General features: G+C 38.3%; 3 protein-coding genes across 9 annotated transcripts; 1 reads left to right on the plus strand and 2 right to left on the minus strand.

Annotated features, from left to right (window-relative positions):
* The first annotated feature begins 809 nt into the window (after positions 1-809).
* Positions 810-4,549, plus strand: LOC106376937 (protein COFACTOR ASSEMBLY OF COMPLEX C SUBUNIT B CCB4, chloroplastic). 7 transcript variants are annotated; one of them, XM_013817072.3, is made up of 7 exons: positions 810-1,049; positions 1,113-1,285; positions 1,527-1,700; positions 1,792-1,973; positions 2,060-2,130; positions 2,207-2,290; positions 2,374-2,623. In XM_013817072.3, the coding sequence occupies exons 1-7, from the start codon at positions 930-932 to the stop codon at positions 2,464-2,466; spliced, it is 897 nt and encodes a 298-aa protein (XP_013672526.1). In that variant the 5' UTR covers positions 810-929; the 3' UTR covers positions 2,467-2,623. The 7 variants fall into 7 exon arrangements, 6 of the variants coding, with proteins under 6 accessions (XP_013672526.1, XP_048601713.1, XP_022562689.1 ...); XM_022706968.2 differs by adding an exon at positions 2,686-4,549 and having other exon boundaries at positions 851-1,285; positions 2,374-2,468; XM_022706967.2 differs by adding an exon at positions 2,643-2,672 and having other exon boundaries at positions 851-1,285; positions 2,374-2,468.
* Positions 2,529-4,080, minus strand: LOC125580731 (TORTIFOLIA1-like protein 5). The gene has a single exon (XM_048745753.1). The coding sequence runs from the start codon at positions 4,078-4,080 to the stop codon at positions 2,674-2,676; it is 1,407 nt and encodes a 468-aa protein (XP_048601710.1). The 3' UTR covers positions 2,529-2,673.
* Positions 4,550-17,045: 12,496 nt separating the features above from the next.
* LOC125580189 lies at positions 17,046-17,784 on the minus strand. The gene is made up of 2 exons (XM_048744359.1): positions 17,289-17,784; positions 17,046-17,213 (listed from the first exon to the last, which is right to left on the minus strand). The coding sequence occupies exons 1-2, from the start codon at positions 17,629-17,631 to the stop codon at positions 17,167-17,169; spliced, it is 390 nt and encodes a 129-aa protein (XP_048600316.1). The 5' UTR covers positions 17,632-17,784; the 3' UTR covers positions 17,046-17,166.
* Between the last annotated feature and the right edge of the window lie 3,689 nt (positions 17,785-21,473).

Consider the following 21,473-nt stretch of genomic DNA (forward strand, 5'->3'; position numbering starts at 1 on the left):
TAAACACAATTTTTTCCTTACCTGAGTCCATCGTTCTTGAATCGTGGGTAAAGAGGAGATGAAGAAAGAAGATGAAACCGAGAAAAGACTCTTCCTTGATTAAACGAGGATACGAAGAACATGCATGGCGAAGTTGCGACAAATAGATCAAATAAAAAAGAAGCCGGAAGAGATCGCCTTTGTACTCGCCGGAAGAGATCGCCATTTCTTTGTTTCATTTGTCGGCCAGAGCTCGAGAGTCAAGGTGACGATGTCTGTGCGGATCCCCGCGCGTCCCGCGGGATACACCGAACCCATCCCGCTTCTGGCCCAAACCCGCACAAGCTCATCCCGCGAGGCCCGCTGTAAAATCGGGCCTGAATCTTAGTGACCAATCCCGTCTCGCAGCAAGTCCAAACGGGCTGGATCCGCGGGCAGGTTCAAATTTTGCCATCTCTAGTTTTAGTTGAGCTTTTTACTCTAGTTTTAGTTGAGTTTTTTAAGTGTTGAAATGTTTAAGTGTATTCAATTGCATAAATTGAGAAAACATTTAATTCTGTCCAACAATCATATTCTAACAAAATAAGTTATATTCTTTTCCTTTCAAAAAAAATTCTTAAAAAATATTTTTTATTTTAATTAAGAGTAAATAGTAATATTCATTCGGTTAAGGATTGGTTCGAGTTCGATGGTTATTTCCGATCGGATAAACGTCGTCGTGTGAAGATGTGTATTTTTTTTGAGAATTTTTACTCCTTACGCACCAAATATCCCCTATTTGCACTCCATACACTATATTCCTCCAATTTTTTTTCCCCAATCATTACTATTTTCTCCATATTCTATGGTATCTCACCCTTTTTGGTATATTCAGCAAATTTGTTCTTTTTTTTTTTCCCTTACGGCCAAATTTTCAACTCTAACCTCACTACCTTGCTCGTCCGTCTGCAATGGAAGCAGCGAGATTCATCAACCAAATTCAAATCACGAAAAATCCTAATCGCAGATTCTCTCGTCCTCCCCTCGATTTCCCGCGCTTTGTCAGAGCTTCTTCGTCTTCAACCTCACAGGTTCCCCTTCTTCCTTTTGCTGTCTCACTCTCTCTCTTATCTTCTGGTTTTGGGGGTCAGCAGGAGCCGAAAAGCTACAGAGGTCCGAAACCGAGCAAGAACTTGGTGGCTGATTTCGTTTCCAGAAACGACGACTCGGTCAGGAGCTTGCCCATCTACGTCGGAGGCGCTTCCCTCTTGGCCGTTCTCTTCAATCGCGCTGTTTCCGGTATCGCTCCTGTAGCCGATGCTAGCAGGTAATAATCTCTTAGCTCCGGTTCGGTTACTTAAGAGCATCTCCAACCCAACTCCATAATTTATTGCAAAATGAAGTGTAATTTACTGCAAAATGGGTGGTAAATCGAGGGATTTTGTTTGTTCATTACTCCATTTCCCACTCCATTTTGCAATAAATTTGCAGTAAATTATGGAGTCGAGTTGGAGATCCTCTAACACACTGAATTAATTTGCTCATTTGGTGGGATTTGTAATTCGCAGCTCACAGTCAAGAGCGGATCTACTGGCGCTTGGTTTGGCTGTAACCAATTTATTGACCGGTTTAGTCTGGTTATCGATCCGACCGAAGACCATAACACCGGTGGAACCTGAAGGTGTGGACTGCAAAGTTTTGGAACCCAATCTTCCTGCATCAATACTCTCCGAGTTGTTATGGTACTCTCTCTCTCTCTCCTTTGTGTAAAGATGAATGCACAGCACACTACTAAGGGAAAGATAAATCTGACTCATTTGATCTGTGTTTCAGGGCTTGGGAATCTATTAAGGTGGCAACATGTTGTAAGTCTCTGGTTATTGTCTACAATGGCATTTGCCTTCTTCAAATCGGGATGGCTGCTAAATCTCCGGATGCCAACAAAGCAGTCCTTGTCAACACTGATAAGCTGATGACAGGATCGGTTTACCAAGGGGTATTCAAATCCAAAGCACGTCAGTAGAGTACCAACTTTCACTTTATATTTTCCGATTTTTATCTAACTAATAAGAAAAAATAAATAATGATTTTGTCTTGTCAGAAAGTTACTTGGCAAATCTTTCTCTATATCCTGGGAGATCAGAGCTACCATTTCTGCCTCCAAATACACAGGTATCCTGAGAATTGTACTTAATAGGTTGTGAGAATGTGTGACAATATATATATATATTGGTTTTCTATCTGTTAGGCGGTGATTTTGCAGCCGCTTGGTGATAAAGGAATCGCAGTTATTGGCGGAAATACGATCAGAGGCTTCACGTCTTCAGACCAGGCTAGTAAAACTTTCACTTCTTGTAGCTTAGAAAAACTAATAGGACAAGTAAAAAGAGTTGGTTTGTTGTTCATCATGTTTAGGCATGGATTTCTTCAATTGGGGAGAAGCTAGATGCGACACTGGGGAGATGTTTTCTTGATTCCGATGAGATTTCCCAAGAAACAGATCGGTAAAGGTAACAGAAAGTTGAAAACAATGCAAAGAACTTTGATCATGTGTTTACACAAAGTGGAAATGTAAAAATAGATTCAAGAAATCATGAACTAAACACTTATAATTCATCAGCTTAGAGTTATGTATAAACCAATAAAAACTTCTTCACGAGCCCAACTATGAAGTGTGTTCTCAGGTATAATGAAGGCTTTTGGAACCTTTTTTCTTCAATTCTGTAGATGGGCATTTCGTTTGTGGGTGCCGTTTTGTGTTATGGTGCGAGACACTAACAAATCAGTGGAGAGTACACTGAATGATGTCTCTAGACAACGCACTCGTCTCCCCAGCGACTGCATTTCGTTCTGGGAGCTCTCCATGAATCGCTGAAAGAGATCTACCAGACTAGACTGTTGTTTTTCGATCTGAGTGATCTGGTTTCTGATCAGAGACAATTCTTCTTCTGCATTCTTTGTCTGAGAAGAACTACTACTCTCCTCTTCTTCATCACTACTCTGAACAACAGCAACAACTTGTGACTTATTAGATCTATTCTCTTTGACCTTTGGCTTAGCCGGAAACAGAACTCTTCTAGTCCCCGATGGCCGCTTCTCTTTCGACTCCGCAGCTTCATCATCATTTAACTTTGAGCTTGTTGGTACGTTTGGATTATTTTCTTTGCTTTTCAATGTGTTGATTCCTTTTCCTGTAGAAACTGATTTGGAGAGGGAAGATGAGTCTGGAGAATCATCTCCAAGTTGCTTCCATAAACTCAACGTATGATTCATCGTCTCCCTAACAAGCTTAACCTTATCAAATCTTCTGCTCTCAAGAAGAGCAAGACATGCCTTCTTATACAAAGGAGCTAACTCTTCTTCAGCCGTAGCTACTCTAGCCACGGCCTCCGCAGCAGCTTTCCTCGCATGCCAATCATCGCTGCTTAGAAACTCCAACACGTTAGGTAAAAGCCAATCCAGAACCGCCTTGTCGCTGTTTCTGCCTCCAATGGCGCCGATTACGCTTCCTATGGCTCCTAGAAGTTCAGGTTTCGCCTTGAAACCTTCCGATTTGAGCAACTTCCCGATCTTCGGAAGCGCTTTTTGCAACTGCTCGACATCAGGATCATCAGCCGCGTCTATAGCCGCCGCAAGGCACACCGCGGCTCCTATCTGCGCGTTGGCATCGCAGTCGTGGATCAAGGCTTCGATCATTGGTCCGGCGAGGACAGAGAAGGGCAGTTCGGTGATGTTGGTGGTCATATCCACGGAAGCGGTTGCGCAAGCGGCGCGGACGGAGGAATCAGGATCGCGGAGACGGCGGAGGATAGTGGAGACCATCTTCGGGAGGTGAGGAGCGAGGGAGTCTCCATGGGAACGAGAGAGTAAGGAGATGAGCGAGACGCAGTGTTTCCTAACTGGAGATTTCGCTGAAGAGTCTGTGGTTTGGAGACAGTTTATGAAGAGGGAGAAGGCCTCCGGTGAGAGGTTGAGAGCGATTGAGTCGAGCTCTGCGGCGGCTAGAGATTGAGTGTCGCGATCGGACAGACGGTTGAGACAGGCGATGACTCGCTGCTTGAGATCAGTAACCGTCCTCGGCGGTGAAACAGACGGAGACGAACGCATTTGAACGGAAGGCATAAAGTTTCAAGCAAGAAAAATAGGTAAGGAAATAGATATGGCGGCAGAAAAAAAAAAAAAATGGGCAATGAAGATGAAAGTTTGGTTAGTACTTGCCTTTTAAACAAGACTCCTCTTTGCCTTGCCTTTTAAACAAGTCCAATTTTCACCCCCCCCCCCCCTTCCAACCAAATTTTTGTTTTACATTTACTCTATACAAAATTATATTATTATTATTTTAAAATACTCATAAAAATAGATCCCCCAAAAAATTCGTGATAACTCCATAATTTCCTTTTTCGTAAGAAAATTTCAAATATAAATTATCAGACAACTGCTTCTGTTTTTTATTAATGTTTTATTATTACATCAAAATAGATTTCTTTTTAGTATACCAACAAAGATTCCATAACGTGGGCAGGGAATAGTTACGTAAATCTTCTGTGTATTTCTATAATATTATTTGATAAATCAGTTTTTTATGTGTCTCGTTCACGTTAATTCTTACAGAACTACTCTTAATGAATTAACCTATTATTTCAAATTAGCATTATTAAAAATATTTAATAATTTATTCCATTAAAATTTTTGTTTTCCTTTTATATTTTGTTAAATAACATATATAATAAAAAGGAAATATTCATATAATAAAAATGAAAATAATATTTACAAAAACGAAAATAGTTTACTCCAATTTACTTTTTAAATTTTAGTTTCCTTTTTTTATTCTTTTCCAAATAACATATATATAATAAAAAGTGAATGTTCATATATTAAAAAAATGAAAAATACTATTTACAAAAAGGAAAGACAAGTTATTTTATGAAAATATATTTTATATAATGTGATTTCATAAAAAAAAATTCACAAAAAAACAGTTTTGATGTTAAAAAAATAACATCTCTTTTAAACATAATATTAAACAACATAATATATATTAATTAATAAAAATATTCTATTTATGTCAATCATTTTCTTAGATTTTTACAAAAGGTAATTTAAATAACATATACTAAAATATCATTGATGAACTAAAAATATTTTATAATTGATACGATTGAGATGTTTATTCAATTTTACATAATTTCTGTTTGTTAAACTTTTAACTATGAGTTTTCAAAATTTTACAAATCTACAAATATCAAATTATACAAAAGAATTTACAGAATTATATATATATTTAAGATAAAAAGCTGAACTAACGAAATCAATTAAATCAAATTTAGTTTAACTAGAATCAAAACTAATTGTGCTTCGAATTGAAGAAATATGTGTAATTTAATATTATCCACAAATAAGTAATTTAAACAATCTATATTTTTAAGTCAAAGACCAAAATATAAATGTAAAAATAAAACTTAATCAAAATATTAATCTATATTAGCACAAAAAATACTACGGTTAAATTTGGAGAATTAAATACAATTCAATATACCAAACTAATAATCACATCATCGACTATATATGTTATATATTCAAATTATATGTCTAATTAAAATAATATAATGTTATATAAAATAAATCATACATATAAATTAAAATTAAAATATTAATAAAGATAATATATTATTTGTATATATTTATATCCGTGCATGAGCGCGAGAAAATCACCTAGTTAAAATTAATGATGGGGAAATGTTGGGGACTTCATTAATTTCAAATAACTATTATACAGTTGCGACTAATGTTTTAGGATAATTTTCTGTTTATTTATCTGATTGCAGATCAGAACTTTAAACCTGAATTGGTTTACTGAGGATCAGTAAATGCAAACGTGATTCAAATATTTCACCCAAAAAAACGTGATTCAAATATCAAAGTTTGCAAGAAAACAGAAATGTATGAAAAATAAAACATCCTTTTTCTATTGTTTGGACAAAAATAAATATATAATAAAGTGTAAGTTGTAACAAAGAGGTTTTTTTTTTCACATTAATCTAATCTAACATGTATCTTCATTTAGACTCTTAAGAGCACCCACATTAGTGAACTTATGGGGGGGTTCACACAGATTCCAAAAAAAAAATATATAATAAAATAATGAATAGTGATGAACTTGTCTCTCTCCACTTCTTCTCAGTGAATCGGGTTCATCACTGTAGCGCGGGCCCCACGGCACGTGGCGGTCCGCGATTGGTCCGTTTAATTTTTTTTTTTTTTTTTTAAACAAAAATCAAACAGAAAAAAAATATAATAAAAAAATACTTTGTGAACCCTTTTCATGGGGTTCACTAATGGGTGCTCTTAAGGATTGAACCATGTCATATAGCACCACTATCATCAGTGCCTTAAATGTCAAATATTTTGATAGAGAACATAACCAGAGTAAACCAATAAGATCGGGTTAACAACCTAAATGAGTGGAATTGTATTACCCTCTTTTTCCCGTTTACCTGTTTCCTAAGATCCACAATTGATCCCACTTTCCTTTTTTCTTTGTGTGTATTGAAATCACAAGTTATTATACTTAGAATTCATTTGGAGAAAGGTTACAGAGAATCTAGATTGGGACATCTGTCATATCAACGAAAAATAAAACTAAGATTAGGCGGCAATTTACTATTTTATTACAAGCAAAAGACGGAAAATATACCCACAGTGTTGTTTACACATGAGCTGATGAGCCAGTCAAGCAAACACGGTTTCTTCCTTAAGTCTTCCACGTAATATAACGTGAAAGGGGATTATTGTGGTTTCATATAGTTTCCTACTATTATTCTTTTCAAGAAAAAGGCTGTACATTGATAAATTCTTAACTTTAATATTTATATAAAAAAGTTCTTAATTTAGAACCCATTTACAAAATAAAGATCATAATCTAGAATGTGATGGTAGCCATCATGTTTTCCCATATGATGAAAGCGGTTAACGTTTATGGGGGCCATGTTTGTTTCTCATGGCTTACATCTTAAGTACATTTTGAAAAACAAATCTTAGGTTTACCTCATAGGCTCACTGCAAGAAAACGTAGCAGTAACAACGGCGGTTTACGACGAAATTATTTCCTCGTAATTTTACATGGGCTTTACAACGCAATTACGACGAGACATTATTTCGTCGTAAACTCCATGGTAATTTACGACGAAAGGATTTCGTCGTAAAGTCAATGTAAGTTTACGACGAAAGTACGTGGAATGCGAAATAGTTGTAAACGTTACATCGACATTACAACGAATCATGTTACCGTTATATAAAGGTGAAAACGTGCATTCAATGTGCTTTAACTTACCTAAATTCGTTGTAAAGTCGTTGTAAATGTTCCATGTAAAATCCATGTAAAATCCATGTAAAACTTTTCTTGTAAAATCATTGTTATATTTCTCTATATATATATGTCATTTCCCACAACTCTCTTCTTCACAACACACAACTCTCTTCCTCTCGAACCTGATGGCGTTTAGACTATGTTCCTCATTCAGCCACCAATTACTATTTCGAAGATGACGATAAGGAACATGAGTCATTCGTCTGTCTGCCAATTCAGTGGAGCGACAAGGAGAAGTGGACGGAAGTGCAGTTGGTTTATACTTGAAAGGAACCTCCAACCATCGTCAAAGGTTCCTCTCAAGTACAAACCAGCTGCACTTCCGTCCACTTTCTCCTTGTCATTCCACTGAATTGGCAGACAGACGAACGACACAGGTTCCTTATCGTCGTCTTAGAAATAGTAACTGGTGGCTTAACAACGCAATTACGACGAAACCAACGAAACCAAATTTCGTCGTAAACGCCATGTAATATTACGACGCAAGTACGTCGAAAAGTAAACTTTACATCGACATTACAACGAATCATGTTACCGTTATATTTAGGTGAAAACGTGTATTCAATGTGCTTTAACTTACCTAATTTCGTCGTAAATTCGTTGTAAATAATATGTTAAAACCATGTAAAATCCATGTAAAATATTCCTTGTAAAATCGTTGTTATTTTTCAACTACCTAACTCGAAAATTTCTCTATATATATGTCATTTCCCACAACTCTCTTCCTCACAACACACAAACGGGAGAAAAAAAATCCGAAAAAAAATCAGAAAAAAAAAGATTTGAAAAAAAAATCTAAGAAAAAATGGCCGGTGGCGGTAGTATTTACGAGTTACGGAGTTGGATGTATTTGCACAAAGATTCCGACGGGAGGGTGACAAACGCATTTCTGAGCGGGCTAGAGACATTCATGCACCAGGCGGGCTGTACACCGATCACACAGGAAAGCGGTAAGATGTTCTGCCCCTGTCGGAAATGCAAGAATTCAAAATTTGCACGTAGTGAAACTGTATGGAAGCATTTAGTAAACAGAGGATTTACACCACAGTACTACATTTGGTATCAACATGGAGAGGGTTATGGGGGAAATGAAGCTAGTAGTAGTAATAATAATTTTGAGGATGGTCATCATAGTGAAGAACCGAATCATTTGCATAATGGATATAATTATCATCAAGATCATGAGCAGATGGTAGATCATGATAGGGTTCAAGATATGATTAGTGATGCATTTTTAGAAACAACTACAACAATAGCTGATGGAACTGGAAATGTAGAAGAACCTAATTTGGATGCAAAAAGGTTTTATGAAATGCTAGATGCTGCAAATCAACCAATCTACACTGGTTGTAGAGAAGGTCTCTCTAAATTGTCTCTAGCAGCTAGGATGATGAATATTAAAACGGATCATAATTTACCTGAGAATTGCATGGATGCATGGGCGGAGTTGTTTAAAGAGTATTTGCCAGAAGACAACGTGTCTGCTGAATCTTATTATGAGATTCAGAAATTGGTTTATAGTCTTGGGTTGCCTTCGGAGATGATTGATGTTTGCATCGACAACTGCATGATCTACTGGAAAGAAGATGACAAGTTAGAAGAGTGTCGATTCTGCAAAAAACCACGATTCAAACCGCAAGGCCGTGGGAGGAATAGGGTACCGTACCAAAGGATGTGGTACCTACCAATTACAGACAGATTGAAAAGATTATATCAATCTGAGAGGACTGCTGCATCGATGAGGTGGCATGCGGAACATGTCCAGAGAGATGGTGAGGTTGCACATCCATCAGACGCAAGAGCGTGGAAACATTTCAACAAGGTACACGCAGATTTTGCTACAAATATTCGGAATGTCTATCTTGGGTTATGCACCGATGGATTTTCTCCATTTGGAATGTCTGGTAGACAATATTCTTTGTGGCCAGTCATTCTTACGCCGTACAATTTACCGCCGGATATGTGCATGGAACAAGAATTTCTATTTTTGACCATATTAATCCCTGGGCCGAAGCATCCAAAACGGTCTCTTGATGTTTTTCTTCAACCGTTGATAGAAGAGCTAAAGCAATTGTGGTCAGAAGGGGTGTGGACGTACGATTGTTCCTTGAAAAACAATTTTACGATGCGAGCAGTTCTGCTGTGGACGATAAGTGATTTCCCTGCTTATGGGATGTTGTCTGGCTGGACAACACATGGAAGATTATCTTGTCCATATTGTCTTGGATCGACGGATGCTTTTCAACTGAAGAATGGTAGGAAGAGTTGTTGGTTTGACTGTCATCGTCGCTTTCTTCCACTTGCCCATCCGTACAGAAGAAATAAGACATTGTTTCGGCACAAAAAAATTGTCAGAGACGGTCCTCCTCCATATCTCACCGGCCAGCAGATCGAAGCAGACATTGATTATTACGGAGCTCAGGAAACAGTTAAAGTTGGAGGAAATTGGCATGTTCCTGGAAATATGCCTGATGGATATGGTGTGTCTCACAATTGGCATAAGAAGAGTATATTTTGGGAGCTACCCTATTGGAAGGATCTTCTCTTACGCCACAATCTGGATGTCATGCATATTGAGAAGAACTTTTTTGAGAACATCATGAATACATTACTTAACGTCCCTGGGAAGACAAAAGATAACAAAAAGTCAAGGATGGACTTACCTGATATTTGCTCAAGAAGTGAGTTACATATCAAGAGCAATGGAAACGTTCCTGTTCCCATCTTCCGGTTGTCATCAGAAGCCAAAACAACCTTGTTTGACTGGGTTGCATCAGAAGTTAAGTTTCCTGATGGTTATGTTTCAAATCTGTCAAAATGTGTTGAACGAGGTCAAAAGTTCTCCGGAATGAAGAGTCATGATTGTCATGTGTTTATGCAACGACTTCTTCCATTTGCTTTTGCCGAGCTCCTTCCAGCAAATGTCCATGAAGCACTTGCAGGTAATTATAAAACGTTAATATATATACATATGTTATGAAATGTTATTAATTTGATTACTTTTGCAATATACAGCCATCGGCGCTTTTTTCAGAGATCTCAGCACACGTACGTTCAAGGAAGAAGTCATCGAACAACTTCATCATAACATTCCGATCATATTGTGCAACCTGGAGAAGATATTTCCTCCTTCATTTTTTGACGTCATGGAGCATCTAGTTGTCCACCTACCATATGAAGCATTGCTTCGTGGACCTGTTCACAACGGATGGATGTATCCGTATGAGCGACAGATGAAACATTTGAAGGGGAAAGCAAGAAATCTTGCAAAGGTGGAAGGTTCAATAGTTGCGGGAAGTTTGACAGCCGAAACATCTAACTTCACATCATACTACTTTGCTCCAACTGTTCGTACGAGGAAAAGAGTTCCTAGAAGATATGATGATGGTGGAGTACCGACATCATATCCAATTGATGGTGTTCCTGACATTTTCTGCGAAATTGCAAGGTTTGGTGGTAAAACGAAAGAAGTATGGTGGTCATGTGAAGAGGATAAACATAGTGCCCACACTTATATTCTGCTCAACTGCGAGGATGCAATGACCCGTTACTTTGAAAGGTAAATATTTTTGTGAATGTTAATTATATGAATTGCAGTTAATTATGTATGACTTGATTATTTGTTTAATTTGCAGCATGTTTGTATCTCAAGTTGAAGAAGCAATACCAGGAATATCTGCAACTGATGTGGAGACACGTAAAGATAAGCACTTTGTCAAGTGGTTAAAATCACAGGTACGTAATATATCTCATACATTGATTAATTAAGTAAGTGTTTTGATACTTCAATATTAATTAAGAATAACTGCTTTTTGCAGGTTGATTACGACGATCCTTATTATCCCGTATGGTTTCACGAATTGGTTCAAGGTCCAGTTGCAAAGGTCACCACATCACCTATGTATTTCACACGAGGATTTACCTTTCACACATACGAGTATGGGAGACATCGGGCAACGAGTAACTACGGAATATGTGTGAAAGGTGAAACAGACTTTTACGGGATCTTGCAGGAGATTATTGAAGTGGAATTTCCGGGGTTATTGAAGCTAAAATGCGTCCTCTTCAAATGTGAATGGTTCGATCCTGTTGTGAACCGAGGGATTCGGTATAACAAATTTGGTGTTGTGGATGTCAATTTTGGGAGAAGATACAACAAATTTGAGCCTTTCATTTTAGCTTCACAAGCCGAGCAAGTAAGCTTCCTTCCTTATCCTCGGCTTCGAACTTCCGGGATAAACTGGTTAGCTGCTATCAAAATTACACCTCGTGGACGCATTGTCGCTGGAGAAGAACCGCCCTTGCAAGAAGAAGACGCTATCAATGAAGTTGAGGTACCAGAACAACCAACTGATGAAATCCTTTTGATCGACCCGCAAAACTTTCAATATGAAGATATTCCCGAAGATGCGACAGATGAAGCACGTGAAGACGAGTTCGAGAGAAGCGACGATGATGATTGTAATGATAGTGATGAGAACGAAAACGATTTAGAGTGATGTAATATTGATGAGAACGAAAACGATTTAGAGTGATGTAATATATGTCTCTGATGTTGTATTTCTCTATTGTAACGTATGTTTAAAGAAATATTGTTTTTTTACCATCCTAATGTATGTGTAACAAATGTTGTTTTATATAATATGTATTTGTGTTAATTTTAAAAAAATTATTTGGAGTTTTAGGGTTTTAGAGTTTAAGTTGGAGAAAGAGCACAAAGTAGTAGAGAAGAAGAGATATGATGTTAGATGATATGTGACTTTGGGGTTTAGGGATTTCATTCTCGGTGTTTAGGGTTAAGCGTTGTAAAATCGTCGTAAACCGATTTTTCGACGTAATTTCGTCGTAAATGGAAAAACGCGGGCCTGGTAACTTCGTCGTAAACGTGGGCCTTGTAAATTCGTCGTAAACCAATGTTTCGACGTAATTTCGTCGTAAATCGAAAAACACGGGCCTGGTAACTTCGTCGTAAATGGAAAAACACGGGCCTGGTAACTTCGTCGTAATGTTACGAGGAAGTTACGAGGAAACCGTTTTTATATATATGGCACTGCTCGTATCTTCCTCCCTAACTCCTCTCCCCTCTAAGGTAACTTTCTCTCTCTATCTTTTTTTTTTTTTTTTTTAGTTTAGGTTGTTAGTTTAGGTGATTAGTTTAGGGAATTAGTTTAGGTGATTAGTTAACGGAATTAGTTTAGATGATTAGTTTAGAAAATTATTTTAAACAATTCGTTTAGGATATATATTAATTTAATTTTTTTAAATTTTCTAGATGGCTCCTAGACCGAGACCAGCAGCTCCTGCACCTACGTATGCGGATTTGTTTGGCGATGGATCTTCCTCTAGCGGTCCATCGTCTTCTTCCGGGACAGTTCCAGACTCTCACACATCTCGGAGAGTTCCTTCGACCCCTCCTCCTCTTCCATCTCAGATGCCTCCCCCACGAGCTCCACCTGTCGCCCCGGATCAGCCTGCCCCACCGGCTGCAGTTCATCCCGATTTGCGGGTGCCAGCTCATGCACCATTCGCAAGATACACCGTCGAGGATTTGCTTGCCCAGCCCGGACGAGAGGGTTTACACGTTCTGGACCCCGATAGACCCCCGGGTACTTATTGGTAAGTACATAAAATTATTAATTTTAAATTTAAAATCTTTGATCAATTTTTTTAACAAATTTGTTATATTTGCAGGTTTGGGGCTAACAACCGTGTTAGCCGGAGCGTTTCAGAGACGATGAAGGGATATTATGACGGCCCTTATCCCAACTGGACCATGACTCCCGATCACGTCAAGACGACGTGGTTTAAATGTTTTGCGGTAATTATATTTACATATTATTAATATTTATATTGTTAATTAAATAATTATTATTTTTTTTTTCTAATCTTTTAAAATGTTTGTTTTTTCAGCAAAGGTGGAACTGGTCCGTAGGAATCACCGAGAGGGTGAAGAGCGAATTTATTGCAAAGGCGAAAACTCGTCTTTGCAACACCGTCTCCGATTGGAAGGACAAGTGGGAGATTTACGGCTATGAGGGGAAGCCGAGCGGGGTCACAAAGGAAGCATGGGATGGCCTCATCACCTATTGGAACGAACCCAGCTCCATCCGCAAAGCCAACTCCTGCTCCGCTTCCCGAAGAACGAGGGATAAAGATGGCCATTTGCCCATGGTTCATAGATCCGGCCAAAAACCCCATGCCGGAATTCGTCTCGAAGCTGTAAGTTTTATTTAAATTTATAATTTTCATTATTTTAAACTTGTATTTATTAATTATATTTAATTTATTTATTATTGTTGTTTATTAGTTGGAGAAGACGGGAGTTTTGCCATCTCTCTCGGACTTATTCAAGATGACTCACGCCTCACCAGATGGGGTTTTTGTGGATCCTGCATCCGAGAAACTCTTCAACGCTGTGGCGTCTCGGGTTGAAGAGCAAGAGACGCAACTTACCCAACAGTCTGCAGATGGATTACCCGTCAAGTTGTCAACCGTAGAGGTCGACCGGATCTTCGAGGAGGTAAAATTTAATAATTTTAATTTTTTTTCTTTATTTTATTATTAACTCTAAATACGGTTTTATATATATACATATAGGTGGCTCCTAGAAAGAAGGGAAGGACGGTTGGAATAGGTTCCGTTAACGAAGTTGCAAGGGCGACTTCGTCATACTATTCGAGACGGGACCAGGACAACGACCGGATGCAGGCTCGCATGGATACCCAGCAGCAGCGTTTGGACTCTCTCGAGGGTTTGCTGGATGTGATGGCGGTGGGAAATCCAACTTTGCAGAGAGCTTTGGCGGAGAGACGAGCAGCTCTCGGGATGAGCCAGCCGGATCCCGAAGCAGGAACGTCTACAGACCCGAACCCCTCAGCCAACTACTTCGATGACCATGATGTTGGCCTTTAGTTTCCTTTTTTAATTTCTTTTGTTTTGTATAAAAAATTTAAATTCTATTTAATTAATGAATTTATAGTTTTAAAAAAAATTATTTGGTTTCATATTTAATTTTATTTCAAATATTTTAAATTTTAAAATTATTGTTTTATAAAATTTATATAATTATTATAATTAATTAATATTTTAAATATGGAGATGTAAATTCGTTGTAAAATTCCACGTTAAGTCCTCGTAACGTTTACGAGGAATTTACATGAAGTCGTTGTAAAGTCCTCGTAAATTTACATCGACTTTACGTGGAAGCCTTACGTGGCTTTTACAACGAACTATTACGAGGTATTTACATCGTCATTTACGAGGGCATTACGACGAATAGTTTCCTTCCGCTTTACGAGGAATTGACTTCCTCGTAAACGTAACTAGGACTTTACGACGAAACCTCCGTTACGACGAGCGTTTAACAACGAAACGCGTATCGATGTTAATTCGTCGTAAAGCCCCTATTACGACGAATTTACAACGAATACCGCCCTCGTAAAAAATATGTTTTCTTGTAGTGGCTGACCTTTAAATTCACATTCCCTAATACCAATCAAAGTGTCATGTAAGATAATTAATTAAAATATTAAATTTATTTAAAAAATTAACTAAAAAAAAATATTGCTAATTTTACGCCGCTAATTAACCGTAAACCCTAAATCTTAAATTCTAAACCCTAACCTTAAATCCTAATAATCCAAACCCTATACCCTAAACTCAAATTTTGTACTCTAAATCCAATTTTATACTCTAAACCCAAACGTATACCCTAAACCAAACATAAACTTAAAACCCAAAACCGTAAAACCCTAAACCCCAAAGCCCTAACCAAATGCATTAGGTTTGTGGTTTAGGGTTTATGGTGTTCGGTTTGTTTGTATATGATTTGGGTTTAGGTTTATGGTTTGGGGTTTTAGGGTATAAGTTTGGGTTAGAGTTTACAATTTTGGATTTAGAGTACAAAATTTTGAGTTTTTTAGGGTATAGGGTTTGGATTAGGATTTAGGTTAGGGTTTTTATAATTTAAGATTTATGGTTGAATTACGGTTTATTAGCGGCGTTAAATTACAATATTTTTTTTTAGTTTATTTTTAAATAAAATTTAATATTTTTTAATAATTATCTATTGACACTTTGATTGGTATTAGAGGAAGATTTGAATTTTAAAAAGGTTCACCACTACAAGAAAAACATATTTTTTACGAGGGCGGTATTCGTTGTAAATTCGTCGTAATAGGGGCTTTACGACGAATTAACATCGATACGCGTTTCGTTGTTAAACGCTCGTCGTAACGGAGGTTTCGTCGTAAAGTCCTAGTTACGTTTACGAGGAAGTCAATTCCTCGTAAAGCGGAAGGAAACTATTCGTCGTAATGCCCTCGTAAATGACGATGTAAATACCTCGTAATAGTTCGTTGTAAAAGCCACGTAAGGCTTCCACGTAAAGTCGATGTAAATTTTACGAGGACTTTACAACGACTTCATGTAAATTCCTCGTAAACGTTACGAGGACTTAACGTGGAATTTTACAACGAATTTACATCTCCATATTTAAAATATTAATTAATTATAATAATTATATAAATTTTATAAAACAATAATTTTAAAATTTAAAATATTTGAAATAAAATTAAATATGAAACCAAATAATTTTTTTTAAAAACTATAAATTCATTAATTAAATAGAATTTAAATTTTTTATACAAAACAAAAGAAATTAAAAAAGGAAACTAAAGGCCAACATCATGGTCATCGAAGTAGTTGGCTGAGGGGTTCGGGTCTGTAGACGTTCCTGCTTCGGGATCCGGCTGGCTCATCCCGAGAGCTGCTCGTCTCTCCGCCAAAGCTCTCTGCAAAGTTGGATTTCCCACCGCCATCACATCCAGCAAACCCTCGAGAGAGTCCAAACGCTGCTGCTGGGTATCCATGCGAGCCTGCATCCGGTCGTTGTCCTGGTCCCGTCTCGAATAGTATGACGAAGTCGCCCTTGCAACTTCGTTAACGGAACCTATTCCAACCGTCCTTCCCTTCTTTCTAGGAGCCACCTATATGTATATATATAAAACCGTATTTAGAGTTAATAATAAAATAAAGAAAAAAAATTAAAATTATTAAATTTTACCTCCTCGAAGATCCGGTCGACCTCTACGGTTGACAACTTGACGGGTAATCCATCTGCAGACTGTTGGGTAAGTTGCGTCTCTTGCTCTTCAACCCGAGACGCCACAGCGTTGAAGAGTTTCTCGGATGCAGGATCCACAAAACCCCATCTGGTGAGGCGTGAGTCATCTTGAATAAGTCCGAGAGAGATGGCAAAACTCCCGTCTTCTCCAACTAATAAACAACAATAATAAATAAATTAAATATAATTAATAAATACAAGTTTAAAATAATGAAAATTATAAATTTAAATAAAACTTACAGCTTCGAGACGAATTCCGGCATGGGGTTTTTGGCCGGATCTATGAACCATGGGCAAATGGCCATCTTTATCCCTCGTTCTTCGGGAAGCGGAGCAGGAGTTGGCTTTGCGGATGGAGCTGGGTTCGTTCCAATAGGTGATGAGGCCATCCCATGCTTCCTTTGTGACCCCGCTCGGCTTCCCCTCATAGCCGTAAATCTCCCACTTGTCCTTCCAATCGGAGACGGTGTTGCAAAGACGAGTTTTCGCCTTTGCAATAAATTCGCTCTTCACCCTCTCGGTGATTCCTACGGACCAGTTCCACCTTTGCTGAAAAAACAAACATTTAAAAGATTAGAAAAAAAAATAATATTATTTAATTAACAATATAAATATTAATAATATGTAAATATAATTACCGCAAAACATTTAAACCACGTCGTCTTGACGTGATCGGGAGTCATGGTCCAGTTGGGATAAGGGCCGTCATAATATCCCTTCATCGTCTCTGAAACGCTCCGGCTAACACGGTTGTTAGCCCCAAACCTGCAAATATAACAAATTTGTTAAAAAAATTGATCAAAGATTTTAAATTTAAAATTAATAATTTTATGTACTTACCAATAAGTACCCGGGGGTCTATCGGGGTCCAGAACGTGTAAACCCTCTCGTCCGGGCTGGGCAAGCAAATCCTCGACGGTGTATCTTGCGAATGGTGCATGAGCTGGCACCCGCAAATCGGGATGAACTGCAGCCGGTGGGGCAGGCTGATCCGGGGCGACAGGTGGAGCTCGTGGGGGAGGCATCTGAGATGGAAGAGGAGGAGGGGTCGAAGGAACTCTCCGAGATGTGTGAGAGTCTGGAACTGTCCCGAAGAAGACGATGGACCGCTAGAGGAAGATCCATCGCCAAACAAATCCGCATACGTAGGTGCAGGAGCTGCTGGTCTCGGTCTAGGAGCCATCTAGAAAATTTAAAAAAATTAAATTAATATATATCCTAAACGAATTGTTTAAAATAATTTTCTAAACTAATCATCTAAACTAATTCCGTTAACTAATCACCTAAACTAATTCCCTAAACTAATCACCTAAACTAACAACCTAAACTATAAAAAAAAAAAAAAAAAGATAGAGAGAGAAAGTTACCTTAGAGGGGAGAGGAGTTAGGGAGGAAGATACGAGCAGTGCTCATATATATAAAAACGGTTTCCTCCTCGTAACTTCCTCGTAACATTACGACGAAGTTACCAGGCCCGTGTTTTTCCATTTACGACGAAGTTACCAGGCCCGGTTTTTCGATTTACGACGAAATTACGTCGAAACATTGGTTTACGACGAATTTACAAGGCCCACGTTTACGACGAAGTTACCAGGCCCGCGTTTTTCCATTTACGACGAAATTACGTCGAAATCGGTTTACGACGATTTTACAACGCTTAACCCTAAACACCGAGAATGAAATCCCTAAACCCCAAAGTCACATATCATCTAACATCATATCTCTTCTTCTCTACTACTTTGTGCTCTTTCCAACTTAAACTCTAAAACCCTAAAACTCCAAATAATTTTTTTAAAATTAACACAAATACATATTATATAAAACAACATTTGTTACACATACATTAGGATGGTAAAAAAACAATATTTCTTTAAACATACGTTACAATAGAGAAATACAACATCAGAGACATATATTACATCACTCTAAATCGTTTTCGTTCTCATCAATATACATCACTCTAAATCGTTTTCGTTCTCATCACTATCATTACAATCATCATCGTCGCTTCTCTCGAACTCGTCTTCACGTGCTTCATCTGTCGCATCTTCGGGAATATCTTCATATTGAAAGTTTTGCGGGTCGATCAAAAGGATTTCATCAGTTGGTTGTTCTGGTACCTCAACTTCATTGATAGCGTCTTCTTCTTGCAAGGGCGGTTCTTCTCCAGCGACAATGCGTCCACGAGGTGTAATTTTGATAGCAGCTAACCAGTTTATCCCGGAAGTTCGAAGCCGAGGATAAGGAAGGAAGCTTACTTGCTCGGCTTGTGAAGCTAAAATGAAAGGCTCAAATTTGTTGTATCTTCTCCCAAAATTGACATCCACAACACCAAATTTGTTATACCGAATCCCTCGGTTCACAACAGGATCGAACCATTCACATTTGAAGAGGACGCATTTTAGCTTCAATAACCCCGGAAATTCCACTTCAATAATCTCCTGCAAGATCCCGTAAAAGTCCGTTTCACCTTTCACACATATTCCGTAGTTACTCGTTGCCCGATGTCTCCCATACTCGTATGTGTGAAAGGTAAATCCTCGTGTGAAATACATAGGTGATGTGGTGACCTTTGCAACTGGACCTTGAACCAATTCGTGAAACCATACGGGATAATAAGGATCGTCGTAATCAACCTGCAAAAGCAGTTATCTTATTAATATATATGAAGTATCAAAACACTTACTTAATTAATCAATGTATGAGATATATTACGTACCTGTGATTTTAACCACTTGACAAAGTGCTTATCTTTACGTGTCTCCACATCAGTTGCAGATATTCCTGGTATTGCTTCTTCAACTTGAGATACAAACATGCTGCAAATTAAACAAATAATCAAGTCATACATAATTAACTGCAATTCATATAATTAACATTCACAAAAATATTTACCTTTCAAAGTAACGGGTCATTGCATCCTCGCAGTTGAGCAGAATATAAGTGTGGGCACTATGTTTATCCTCTTCACATGACCACCATACTTCTTTCGTTTTACCACCAAACCTTGCAATTTCGCAGAAAATGTCAGGAACACCATCAATTGGATATGATGTCGGTACTCCACCATCATCATATCTTCTAGGAACTCTTTTCCTCGTACGAACAGTTGGAGCAAAGTAGTATGATGTGAAGTTAGATGTTTCGGCTGTCAAACTTCCCGCAACTATTGAACCTTCCACCTTTGCAAGATTTCTTGCTTTCCCCTTCAAATGTTTCATCTGTCGCTCATACGGATACATCCATCCGTTGTGAACAGGTCCACGAAGCAATGCTTCATATGGTAGGTGGACAACTAGATGCTCCATGACGTCAAAAAATGAAGGAGGAAATATCTTCTCCAGGTTGCACAATATGATCGGAATGTTATGATGAAGTTGTTCGATGACTTCTTCCTTGAACGTACGTGTGCTGAGATCTCTGAAAAAAGCGCCGATGGCTGTATATTGCAAAAGTAATCAAATTAATAACATTTCATAACATATGTATATATATTAACGTTTTATAATTACCTGCAAGTGCTTCATGGACATTTGCTGGAAGGAGCTCGGCAAAAGCAAATGGAAGAAGTCGTTGCATAAACACATGACAATCATGACTCTTCATTCCGGAGAACTTTTGACCTCGTTCAACACATTTTGACAGATTTGAAACATAACCATCAGGAAACTTAACTTCTGATGCAACCCAGTCAAACAAGTTGTTTTGGCTTCTGATGACAACCGGAAGATGGGAACAGGAACGTTTCCATTGCTCTTGATATGTAACTCACTTCTTGAGCAATATCAGGTAAGTCCATCCTTGACTTTTTGTTATCTTTGTCTTCCCAGGGACGTTAAGTAATGTATTCATGATGTTCTCAAAAAGTTCTTCTCAATATGCATGACATCCAGATTGTGGCGTAAGAGAAGATCCTTCCAATAGGGTAGCTCCCAAAATATACTCTTCTTATGCCAATTGTGAGACACACCATATCCATCAGGCATATTTCCAGGAACATGCCAATTTCCTCCAACTTTAACTGTTTCCTGAGCTCCGTAATAATCAATGTCTGCTTCGATCTGCTGGCCGGTGAGATATGGAGGAGGACCGTCTCTGACAATTTTTTTGTGCCGAAACAATGTCTTATTTCTTCTGTACGGATGGGCAAGTGGAAGAAAGCGACGATGACAGTCAAACCAACAACTCTTCCTACCATTCTTCAGTTGAAAAGCATCCGTCGATCCAAGACAATATGGACAAGATAATCTTCCATGTGTTGTCCAGCCAGACAACATCCCATAAGCAGGGAAATCACTTATCGTCCACAGCAGAACTGCTCGCATCGTAAAATTGTTTTTCAAGGAACAATCGTACGTCCACACCCCTTCTGACCACAATTGCTTTAGCTCTTCTATCAACGGTTGAAGAAAAACATCAAGAGACCGTTTTGGATGCTTCGGCCCAGGGATTAATATGGTCAAAAATAGAAATTCTTGTTCCATGCACATATCCGGCGGTAAATTGTACGGCGTAAGAATGACTGGCCACAAAGAATATTGTCTACCAGACATTCCAAATGGAGAAAATCCATCGGTGCATAACCCAAGATAGACATTCCGAATATTTGTAGCAAAATCTGCGTGTACCTTGTTGAAATGTTTCCACGCTCTTGCGTCTGATGGATGTGCAACCTCACCATCTCTCTGGACATGTTCCGCATGCCACCTCATCGATGCAGCAGTCCTCTCAGATTGATATAATCTTTTCAATCTGTCTGTAATTGGTAGGTACCACATCCTTTGGTACGGTACCCTATTCCTCCACGGCCTTGCGGTTTGAATCGTGGTTTTTTGCAGAATCGACACTCTTCTAACTTGTCATCTTCTTTCCAGTAGATCATGCAGTTGTCGATGCAAACATCAATCATCTCCGAAGGCAACCCAAGACTATAAACCAATTTCTGAATCTCATAATAAGATTCAGCAGACACTTTGTTCTGGCAATACTCTTTAAACAACTCCGCCCATGCATCCATGCAATTTA

Source organism: Brassica napus, chromosome C1 (assembly GCF_020379485.1).
Source record: "Brassica napus cultivar Da-Ae chromosome C1, Da-Ae, whole genome shotgun sequence".
Taxonomy (NCBI): Eukaryota; Viridiplantae; Streptophyta; class Magnoliopsida; order Brassicales; family Brassicaceae; genus Brassica; species Brassica napus.